Source organism: Neovison vison, chromosome 13, assembly GCF_020171115.1.
Source record: "Neovison vison isolate M4711 chromosome 13, ASM_NN_V1, whole genome shotgun sequence".
Classification (NCBI taxonomy): domain Eukaryota; kingdom Metazoa; phylum Chordata; class Mammalia; order Carnivora; family Mustelidae; genus Neogale; species Neogale vison.
In genome coordinates this window covers 12,114,907-12,126,914 of record NC_058103.1, presented here as the reverse complement: position 1 = coordinate 12,126,914, position 12,008 = coordinate 12,114,907, and the positions used below count along the sequence as shown (strand labels likewise).

Below are 12,008 nucleotides of genomic sequence, written 5' to 3'. Positions count from 1 at the left end.
GTAAATATATATATACCTATATATTATATAATAGTATTCATAATAAACCTACAATTTACAGAGCACTTTTACAAATCTAAGCTCACTGGAGTCTAAGAGTTAATGGTGACTCAGACCTACCAGCTATTATTTCTGTTTTATAATTGAGGAAACTGAGGCACCGATTTAATTACTTGCCTAGTATATCCAGTAGGTAATTAGATGTGGTATTAAAATGTAACTGCTTAATTCCTTATCCAGAACTTCTCTGCTGCGAGAAAGAAAAATACTGTAATGCCTGCCTCTACCATTCAAAATCAAACATTGGAGAATTCTATACACCTAAGCCTTACTTGCTTCATCAGTATCTTTTCTTCATACCGCTTTAAGATAATTTTCCCAAGTGAATGAAGCATCCAAATCTGTTTACTACACTGAATGAGCATCCTTCTCTGTTTTATATGCCTAAACTTTATTCTCCATATAGATTAATATAACCCTTTCCCTGAATCAGGGTCAGTTGCATTCACATTTATTACTGTACTACACTACAGCAATCAGCTATGATCCCACCATGTCCTTTGAAAACTATCAAATTAAAAAGACAATCTGCCCCTTCATTTAATGGTGTACCCTCTATGAATGGTCATGCAGCTTCTCCTTTCATATGAGTAGCACTTTCTAGCCGGTTTCATTACTTTAACCTTTCCAAGCACCAATCCCCACTACTAAACGTGCTGCTTCTAACTTGCCACATGGACCGAGGGATCAGAAAATGAATGTATAAGAATTTAGAGTCCCTCCAGTTAGTAAAGTACAAAAGCTTTAATTCTCATGTTCTTGTCTGTTCAGTGGTCTTCCTAAGGTTCAGTGCTATCTGGGTTCAAGTAACTGACCTTCAAATTACACACGTGGCAAAAACCCTCATAAATTATTTATTGAGTTTTGGGTTTTCTTTGAATAAAGTAATATTCACTTAACAAAAGATTATCTTTGGTTCCCAACACAAAAAGAATAATAGGATCCTATTACAAGCTTGTGGAATAGGGACCCATATATTACATTTGTAAAATAATTTTCTCAAACAGAAAAACAGAGGTTAAGAAATTAAGGGAAAAAAATTACAAAGAATAGAGTAAATATAAACCTTTCCATTCTGGTTGTTCTTCATAATCTGTTGAATCATGCAGTAAATTAAGGGATGCAAAAGAAAACGGTTTTTTAAAAGCAGTGTAGGCTACACAACATGACACTTTTCTACCATATATAACTTATCTGAAATTTTTCCTTTAAAAATAGCCATAAATTATTAGACACACTTTATAATTATAAAAGAAAATTTAAATACAAAAGACATCAACAAAAGAAAAATGCTTTAGTTTGCACCTAAAACTTTTTTCCTGCCTAAACAGAAAAACTGATGAAATCCAATTTTAATATTTTTTTAAAGATTTTATTTATTTATTTGACAGAGAGAGAGATCACAAGTAGGCAGAGAGAGGGGGGGAAGTAGGCTCCTCACTGAGCAGAGAGCACGATGCGGGCCTCGATCCCAGGACCCTGGGATCATAACCTGAGCGGAAGGCAGAGGCTTAATCCACTGAGCCACCCAAGCGCCCCGAAATTCAATTTTAATAGAAGTACTTGATTATTGGTGAGAAGTCCTATGAAAACAATCACTTGTGACGGAGTATCAAAGGTAAATTATAGGACATACCTATTGCCAAAATAAGATTAAAATCCCATTACTTGATTAAATGTTAATATTTTTCTGTTGGTATTACATAAGAAATTAGGAATACCAATATTCTTATTTTTACGACTATCGAGTTTCACAATGGCTTGATTAGAAATCTCTGATCTATGTCTAAATTGAATCATTTTCTTCTATTTTAAGGGCAGGATACATTTGAGTCTATATAATAAAAATAGTAGCACTATTAAGCATATCCTATGTGCTAGGCAACACTCTAAGCATTTTACATCTGGGAATTCCTTCTATCCTCACAGCAACGCTGTGAGATGAGAAGGCTGAGGCTTCAAGAAGATAAGCAGCTTTCCTACAACGGAGTGCATATACACGGGCAAGGGTGTCCAAGTTCATGTTATCATGTTAGATCACCTCCTGTTTTAGAGTACTGGATTCCAGAACTTTAGAGTACATTTTCTAGATTTCATCCTTCCACACTGCCAACATCGTTCAGCTTAAAAATTTTAAAAAAATCATTGGAGAACTCATCAACACTTTCAAGTTCCTTAGAATAAAATCTATTTATGATTTATGTATGACTATATGAATGGTCAAACAGCATCCTGTTTTGTTGACATGTTTTAGGAGTGTGGTACGTAAGAACAGATAGCCCAGAAAAATATCTCCTAAAGTTCCAGAAAGGACTGTAGCAATTAAAGCTAATATAAACAAATCTTTACCAATTATTTGACATTTTAGGTAATTTTTAATTGGCCCCTCACTACCTCCAATCTTCCAAAAAGCCCAAACAAAACTCTAATAAAATGTAATAAAAAAACCAACTAAATATAAACCCTTCACATATTTAAGCAGTTTAGTTTTACTCTTATTTTCATTCTAAAAACAATGAAACTCAAATAAAAAAAGCCCCCACGATGTTCTTCCTTTGGCAAAAAAATAAATAAAATTTTTTAACAGCCCACAGACTAACACATTTATTCCATCGAAGTATATGGAAATTTTCAGTTCATCATCTGTTTCTTATTAACATTCAATGAGTTGTTTGTTTTTAAAAAATAAGAACACAAACAAAAGAAGACAAAACCTGGAATTGGGAAAAATAAAAGCTTATATTAGCCAAAGATCTGCACCAAGAAGCAAATAAAACCTTCCATGTAACTTTTCCTAAAAATCAGAACACCTCATATTCCCTGTGGAAAGGAAATGACATTTTAAATACAAAGACATAAGGATTTACTTATAGTTCTTGTCCGTGTGTTTTTTTTAGTATTTAAATTTCCACAGTATTTAGATTTAGAATAGTAGTATTTTTCTACCATAGCATGTTCATTCTTTTAAAATTTACTTTAACGACACCTTGAAAAATTAAACTATACTTTAAAACTCAATAGTTTCTTGCATAGTCGTGAATATTTCTGGTATGCCTTGTGTGAGAAATCACTAAAGCATTTCAAGACCTTTTACAAAAAACAATGATAACCACATCAAAGATTCAAGGGAATTTAGTTACTATATGGTCACCAAATGGTTATAATCATTTCCGATATAATTAGTTCTCAATATTCAAGTCTGATAGAATGTCTCTTCTTTAAAGATCATTTTTTAAATTCCCATTAGAAATTAATCTGTGTTAGAAACGACACCAACGGAAACAAGAGAATTTTTACAAGGGATAAGCTTGAATACAGGGAATAAATTGAAGTATAAAAAAAACTATGATGCCAGCAACAGAAGACGTCTGAATTCTTGTGATCCTACTCAAGAACCAGATTCCATAATAACCACAACAGAATAAACTAACTATTCTGGGTAGGAGGAAATAGCAAGAAACAACTCTGAAATAAATAAAATGGCCAAAACACTGACAATATAAAACCACCCACTGAATTTTGCACAATTTCCCATAAACCTCAAATAAATAAGCTTTTAACCAAAACACCATCACTGTTATCATAGGAAGCATTATGTATCCACGGAGGGATACTAAATGCCGATATAAACTACAATTTAATAAACTGTAAGTGTGAAGCTAAAAGAAAAAGTATGTTAATGCCTGATACTTGAATAAGCAAGAAATAAAACCAAAGCGACAGACCAAAAAAGAGGCACAAGTTTTCAAAGTACGCAGTCAGAGATAAAATAATATTTGGAAAAATCTTACATAACCGATCGAGTGATCTAATTCTGTAGGCTCCGTGGCACACTCTGTATGCGAGATGACTAAAAATGGTTTGTGACCTAATAAATTTCGACATTTTCCTGTTGCTACTGTCGTACAAAGAAAGAAGAGAACGAATTTTTGTTATCCCCGGGAAAACATCAGGAGGTGGCAATGGACTTTTTCAGAAAAACCCAAGGCCAAGAAAGAATTGATATATTCAAAGAACACAACTAAAAATATATTTCTCGGTGTTCATAGCAAAGCCTCTTCTGAGACAACCATCTCCTCCTACATGGAAGAAAGTCTATTTCGACGGCACCGCGGACGGAGGGAGAGTAACACGCAGCGTATTTCAGTAAGCGCCGCTCTCCTCCAGAGCACCAGCAACTGCGGTGACTCTGGGAAATCCCCGCCCGTGATTTACTTACCTCCTCCGCCTGCATCTTGCTCCTCGCCTTCAGGAAACGCAACCGGGCTTGGCAAGCTATTCCTGGACCGAGTGACCGTCTCTAACTGGGAAGCCCGGCCCAATAAAGACAGCTCATCTAGCACCTCTCCCTCTTTGGCCTCGAGATCTGATTTTGAAGTGGTTAAGGGTTTTATACTTTCGGGCGCCATCAGCCTGTTGGCGTCATTCAAACACGCCACCGTGCCACTGTCCAGGCTCAGCACCCGGGCCCGAGTCTTGGCACTGTTTGTGCTGGAAGTCCGACGTGCCGTCCGCTTTTTGCCAGCTCCGTCAGGACCCAGGTGGGCTTTGTGTGCATGATCGGAGTCAGCGCCCCTTTCTTTAGGGACGGGTTTGGTCTTCAGGGCACTGTACCTGCCCTCGGGAGACCGACACGAATGAGAAGTGGTGCTAGAAGAGCTATCGCTGCTGAACTGGTGGGCGGACTGGACACTCGACGCTCTGCTCAAGTCACTTTGGTCACTCGAGTCCTCGTCGTGACAGAATATAGCACTGTGTGGCTTTGTGCCAGCAACACCTCGGAAGGAAACATAGTCCCTGTGCCGACTTGAATCGAAGCTGCTGGCCCGTTTTTTCCCTGTCCGTCTCCGGCCTGATTTATGGGCAGAGGCTGTCCGGTGGATCAAGCCCGACGACTTGGGCCGGACGTCCCCTTCCTTTTGCTTTCCACTACTGTCTTTAGCAACTTTGGTGTCCCCTGGAACAGCAGACTTCTCACTCTGCTCCTCTTTGTCTTCGGCAGTTTTCTCAAGTGGTTTGTCCTCCTGTGACGTGACCTCGTTCGCGTGGGGATTTTTATTGGCCTCTTCGGACGCAGAGGTGCTGAGGCCTCTCTGATTGTGCACGTCATCGGAGGTACGGGACTCCTTGGGCTCTTGAAGCCCTCTGTTGGTACTCACTCCCACGGCGGTCTTTTCGCTGCTAGTCCTTTTGTCACTGGTACAGCTGCTCTTGTCCTCAGGGTCCGCACAACCCTCTTTCTTCCTGCCACCCTTCTTTCCTCCTCTGGGAGACTCCTCATGCTCCGACAGGATGCTCTCGATGTGCGTTGAGCTGGTCTGCTCGCTTTTGTAGCTGCTGACCGTACTGTTGGTGTCACGGTCCGTCCCGCTGCAGTAGCTCTCTGTTGACCCGCTACTCCGCGTGCTCAGGCTCCTCAAGCTGTCCATGCTTTTGTCTGCCTTCAAAGGTTTGCTCTTCCCACTTCTGGGAGGCGGCTGAGAATTACTGTTTTTCAGCTCACCAACAAGCTGAAATTCCCCAGACAAACAAGAATTTTCCACCAAGGATTCTTTGGAACCAGAATGAGGCTTGGAAGATTCTAACTCGCTCACTGGATCCAAGCCCCGTCTTTGCTGATAGAGGGGGAAGTCATTCAGGGAAGTGTCTGGGAAAGCCACTGCAGAGCTCGAAGTCCGTGGTACCCCTCGTGGCCGGTGATCTTTTCTGTAAGAGTGTGAATGTAAAGGGACGAGAGAAGCTACTTCCGTATCACAAGCATTGGACAGAGACTGATCGATGTGGTGGTGGTGGCTGTGACTCGGCAAGCTCACTTTGTCACTGAAGTCCCTTGGTAAGTCCTGCCCACAGGAGGATAAGGAAGGCTGAATGGAGATGAAGGAATCATTGGAGACCAGACGGAAGAGCTTCCGATCAGTTGCCAGATCTGTTGCAAACACATATTTGGAAATGTTAACACAAATCTATCATCTGCTTTTCTACTATAGAAAGAACTCACACCACACCGAAAAACGAGGAAAAACAAGTTCCCAAGTAGTTCACTGAATTAAAGTTGGCCAGTCATTCCAAAGAGCTGGTTTCTATTTCACAGCTGCACAAAGAGAGCATTCTACTGACAGAATGAACTAAACCTCTAAATCCTCGAATGGCCGGAGAAAAGGTTTCATAGACTACCAACAATAAGAGGCAACACAGCATTATATTTAAAACAGCCCTGGATTTTTTCTTTTGTGAAGATTTTATCTGAAGTAATTTCTATACCCGTTGCGGGACTTGAACTTCCTGTCCCGAGATCAAGAATCGCATGCTCCACGGAATGAGCCAGCCCGGCGCCGCATAAAGCGGGCCTGGATTTTTATGTGAAGTGTGTCTTTAGCTTACTAACTGCATAGCCCTGGGTTACCTTTCCAAGCCTTGGTTTCCTCATCTATAAAACAGGACCTCAGAATCATTAAGTAGCACCATGAAATAACTGAGTTAACGTGCTTTAGCATATACATGGCTTGGCACAATGCCTGACACGATTAACAGTAGCTACACTGTTTTAGTTCACTAACACAATACAAAATCTTTTTTGAAAAACTAATGTGATTACCTTATTTTAAAAAAAAAAAAAAAAAACCTAGAAAGAGGGGAAAAAAATGAAAGGCTGAACAATCCCCAAGGAAGACAAGATACAATGATGTAAGATTTTGCTGTTCACAACGACCGAAAAGATTAAAATAGTTCTGGAGCAAAATACACTTCCTCTTTCATCATTCATGCAACAATTACAAAATACCTCATGAAAAACTACATTATCCTTGTCAGACCATTCCTTTAACCCTCCACTTAGGGCAGTGATTAGTGACTTGAATGTCCATACTCACTATGTACACAGATATAAATAAATTCACCTACCTACCTACATTGTAATTTCTCTTGAAACACAGCCTGGCAACTGAATTGTACGACAGCTGACTTTTTATACACGTTTGACAGACAAGTATAGCTGAATCTGCTGTTAGTTCAATAAAAAGAAAAATAACTATTTTATTTGTTCCAAGTGCGTAGTAAAAACACAATGATAGATTCTGCAGTTAAGTCAGACCCCTCTCAGGAGAATCTCAGTAATAAAAGCATACCCTTCCCAAGACTGATATAAAATAAAAATAAACTACTAGAAATGTGTGTGTACTTTTAAAAAATCTAAACTAGATTTAAATAATTAAAAACTTAGAAACAGCCTCTAGAATATACCACATAAATTGATTTATAAATGACCAATCAGGCTCTATCTTAGGTTTTAAAGTCTTCAGCTTTAAGTAAAATTCATGTTCTTTATCCAGAACAGCTGCCACTGTCCTTGGGTTCTAAATATCAAAATTTAAAAGTTAGCATCATATTTAATCTTTTGTAATATTAAATTATAAAGTTATTTCTAAAAACTCTCTCTATAGCTCTACTAAGCAACTAGAAATAGTGGATTCACATTTCAAAGTTATGGATTTTATAGAACAAAAACTTAACTGAACAAGTAACTGAAATTCATCAATTCTAATACACAAGAAAAAACTTTTTAAAAAAATGCTAATAACCAAAACCAATTCCCTTCTAAGACATTAATAAACCAGAAATATAAGTTTTTCATTTAAAAAGACACAGCCAAACTTACTGTAATACATGTACTCTTTTCAATGTGGCTAAATATACCATAAGAAAATTTAATATTATCAGGAAGAACTTTAGGTTGTTTTAGGAAATTTTCAAATAAATATGCTCGCTTGGACGTTTTTCTTACTGGTAGCAATATAGTCAAAGACAGAGTCAAATCAACACAAAGAGATACTATTTTTCTTTTTCTTTTTTTTTTTAAAGATTTTATTTATTTATTTGACAGAGAGAGATCACAAGTAGGCAGAGAGGCAGGCAGAGAGAGAGAGGAGGAAGCAGGCTCCCTGCTGAGCAGAGAGCCCGATGCGGGACTCGATCCCAGGACCCCGAGATCATGACCTGAGCTGAAGGCAGCAGCTTAACCCACTGAGCCACCCAGGCGCCCGAGATACTATTTCTCATAAGCAACTTTTTTTTTCAATGACTGCTACTTCCTGGCATTTAGGGTAAGAAAGGCATGCGCACGTGCTGCTTGTCCTGGTGGAAACTGGTGTAACCTTCTATAAAGCAATCTAGCAATATGGCCAAAAGTCTTCCAAAGATATACTCACACATTATCACTCATCTTTTTCTAGAAAATGCTACTAAAGGATAAAATCAGGTATGTAGGGACGCCTGGGTGGCTCAGTTGGTTAAGCAGCTGCCTTCGGCTCAGGTCATGATCCCAGCGTCCTGGGATCGAGTCTCACATCGGGCTCCTTGCTCAGCAAGAAGCCTGCTTCTCCCTCTGCCTCTGCCTGCCATTCTGTCTGCCTGTGCTCGCTCTCTCTCCCTCTCTCTCTCTCTGATAAATAAATAAAATCTTTAAAAAAAAAATCAGGTATGTATATAAAGTTTTGGCCACAAATTGTTCTTTTCAGATTATTATAAAACTTAAAACCTTTAAAGTATTAAAATGTCCAATAAAAAATGTTGAATAAACTAGACTATTAAAACTATTAAAACAGGCACTAAAAATGTTTTCAAAGATTACATACTCATATGAGAAAAGTAGTTTAGTGAAAATGATGATACTATATAAAAAGTATGGTTCCAATCTATAAAAGTTAAAAATATTAAGAGTATATTTGCTTATGTGTATAGGAATATTAAAGGTAAGATAACTACGGCATAAAGTCCTGACATGCTATATAACATGCTAAGTCAAGGAAGCCAGACACAAAAAACCACATATCCTATAATCCCATTTATATGAAATATACAGAACAGGCAAATGCATAAAGATAAAAAATAGATCAGTGGTTGGGGTCAGAGGAAATGGGGAGTGTAATGGGTATGGGTTTCTTGTTGGGGTGACAAAAATGTTCTGGAATTGGTGGTGATGAACATACAACCATGTGAAATTACTAAAAATCACTGAATTGTATACTTTTTTTTTAAAGATTTTAAGCATCTGTCTTCAGCTCATGTCATGATCCCAGGGCCTGGGATCGAGCCCTGCCTGTTCCTCCCTCTCTCTCAGCCTGCAGCTCCCCCTGCTTGTGCTCTCTCTCTTACTATCCCTTTCCCTCTATGTGTCCAATAAATAAAATCTTTTTTTTAAAAAAGTGAATTCATAGTATATGAATTATATCACAATACAAAAATAATTTTAAAAAGTGATGCACCAAAAAACATTGTTATTTTGGTGTCAGAAGTGTGAATTATTTTCTTCATATTAACTATTTTTTTCTAAAATTAACATATGTTACTTTCCTAAACAAAAACCACATTTCCTCCTCTCTTCTGGATCATCTCCATCAATTATAAAAACAAGCTGTTCTCTTACGCATTCTTACAAAATCCAAATCTCTCCTTTATCCTCCCTTCCCCTTCTGGCTTTCGCCTTCCATCTCTGACCCTCTTACACAAATTCACCAAAATAGTCTGTATTGCCTCTTTTCAATTCTCCTCTAATTCTCTCCTACTTGTATTCTGACCCCTCTCGTGAATATGCTTATCAAGGTCACCAACAACCTCTGCACTGCTAACCTCAATGTCTCAGTCTCATATCACCCGGCTTATGAGTAATGTCTGACAAAGCTGACCACAGCACTCTCCTTGAAAAACTGGGATACAACACTCTAGGTCTTCCTGCACCCCATCAGTTGCTCCTACTCAGTCTCCTGCACCTATTTTTTTTTTATTTTTAATTTTTGATTTTTTAAAATTTTTTATTTTTTTATTATCATGTAATGTATTATTAGCCCCAGGGGTACAGGTCTGTGAATCGCCAGGTTTACACACTTCATAGTACATACCTTCCCCAATGTCCATAACCCCACCACCCTCTCCCTAATCCCCTCCCCCTGGCAACCCTCAGTTTGTTTTGTGAGATTAAGAGTATCTTATGGCTTGTCTCCCTCCCGATCCCATCTTGTTTCATTTATTCTTTTCCTACCCCCAAACTCCCCACATTGCCTCTCAACTTCCTCATATCAGGGAGATCATATGATAACTGTCTTTCTCTAATTGACTTATTTCACTAAGCATAATACCCTCTAGTTCTCCTGCACCTAACAAACTGGAGCGGCTCAAAGTTCAACCCTGGGAACTTCTCATTCCATCTATACATCCTCTTTTCTATCTCTCGTCCAGTATTCTGGTCCCATGATAACTAAAATTCAGGAATCCTTGTAACTAGTTTCCTCCATCTTCTAGCCAGCCCCCACATTCATATGGGAACAGGCTAACGTACTGACCTTAGGTAAGGAAAACATGAGTGTGGCCGTAGAGGGAAACTGTATGTAAGTCCTTCTTAACAGTGCATAAAGCAGAACCTACATCCCTACATCCTCAGGTCACTCTCAATCACACTGAATCATGTTGATAAAACGAGTGCCAAGTAATCACTAACTGCCAACCAACTAAAGGTCGCTATCCTGTAAACCCAAACCAGCTAGAGAACTTAATGCGCCCCAACTGATAATTAAGCCAGAATGAACATCTGCCACTAGGTGGTGCCAAATCACAGCTGCGACCAACAAATTTGGATCAGGGCAGGCAGGACATGGGAATTCCAGGTTAGGCTAACCATGCAGGTTTGCCCAGTTAGTTTATGAACTTCATGATAACCCATTTTGCTGGTATCTATACACTGAAAACTCCTAGTTTGAAATCTCAACCCATACTTCTTACCTGAAGTCCAGACCTAATTATACACTAATAACTGCCACTTAGAGGTCTAACAGCATCTCAGACTGATGTGCCCAAAACTGACCTCCCTATCTTACCCTCCCTCATCCCTGCTCTCCCTGCTTCTAAATCTGCTCCTTTTCAGTTTTCCTCCTTCCCATCTACCCCATCACTTAAACAACTTACAGTCATCCAGGAGTACTATTTCTCTCACAAAACATATCCATCAACATCAAAATAGCCTCTCATTAATATCTTCTACATACACAATCAGACTACTTCTCACTGCCCTCATCTGTGCCCTGGATTCTGTAATCATCCACTAACTGGGCTTCCTGATTCAGCCTCTGCCCTTTTTAATCTCAACATAGGAGCCACAGTGATTCTATAAAATTGTAACTGACATCACGACACTCTTTCTGCTCAAAACCCTTTGGCAGTTCCTCATCTCACTGGGAATTAAAGCCACATCTTTATTTTTTTTTAAGATTTTATTTCTTTATTTGAGAGACAGAGAGCACACGCCTAAGAGAGCAAGGACGGGGCGGGGAGGCGGGTACCGGGCAGCAGAGAGAGAGAGGGAAAAGCAGTCTCCCAGGATTCCAGGATCAGACTTGGGCCGAAGGCAGATGCCCCACCAACTGAGCCACCCAGGTACCCAAAACCAGAATTTTTTAAAATGGTTTACAAGGCTATGCAATCTGTCCCCTTACTTACTTCACACCAACCACACAATTTCTCAAACATGACAGGCATATTGTAACTTTAAGACTCTTACGATGCTGTTACCTCTGCAAAGAAGAGAATCTCTCCCTCCAAATACCCTGATAGCTCACTCCTCCACCTCCTTCAGATCTTTGCTTCCAACAAGGCTTTCTTCCCTTGACCACTCCATTGAAACTAAAAGCCCCCCAATCCCTACCATTCCCTATCCTCTGTCCCTACGACTGCATATAGATTTGACTTATACTAGCATGATTCCATAATAGTAGTATAGAAGCCACAAAACAGTAGAATTTTTTGTCTGTTCACTGATTTATTTCTGGTAGTTGTTAGAATGGGGTGGTCTGAGCACATAATGAGTACTAAATAGTATCTTTTAAATGTTATCTTTGTGTATTATCTGCTGAATGTTTAATGTTATCATATTAAAATGATAGAAGTTACAAAACTATCTAAAA

At 39.0% G+C, this 12,008-nt stretch overlaps 1 protein-coding gene across 4 annotated transcripts in view; it reads right to left on the bottom strand.

Annotated features, from left to right (window-relative positions):
* Nucleotides 1–12,008, bottom strand: part of PCNX1 (pecanex 1) — a 159,265-nt gene that overhangs the window by 91,098 nt on the left and 56,159 nt on the right. For all 4 annotated transcript variants that reach the window (XM_044230297.1, XM_044230298.1, XM_044230299.1 and 1 more), the window contains exon 6: nt 4,280–5,986. In XM_044230297.1, the coding sequence (XP_044086232.1) occupies nt 4,280–5,986 (1,707 nt within the window). The remainder of the gene's footprint in view (nt 1–4,279; nt 5,987–12,008) is intronic.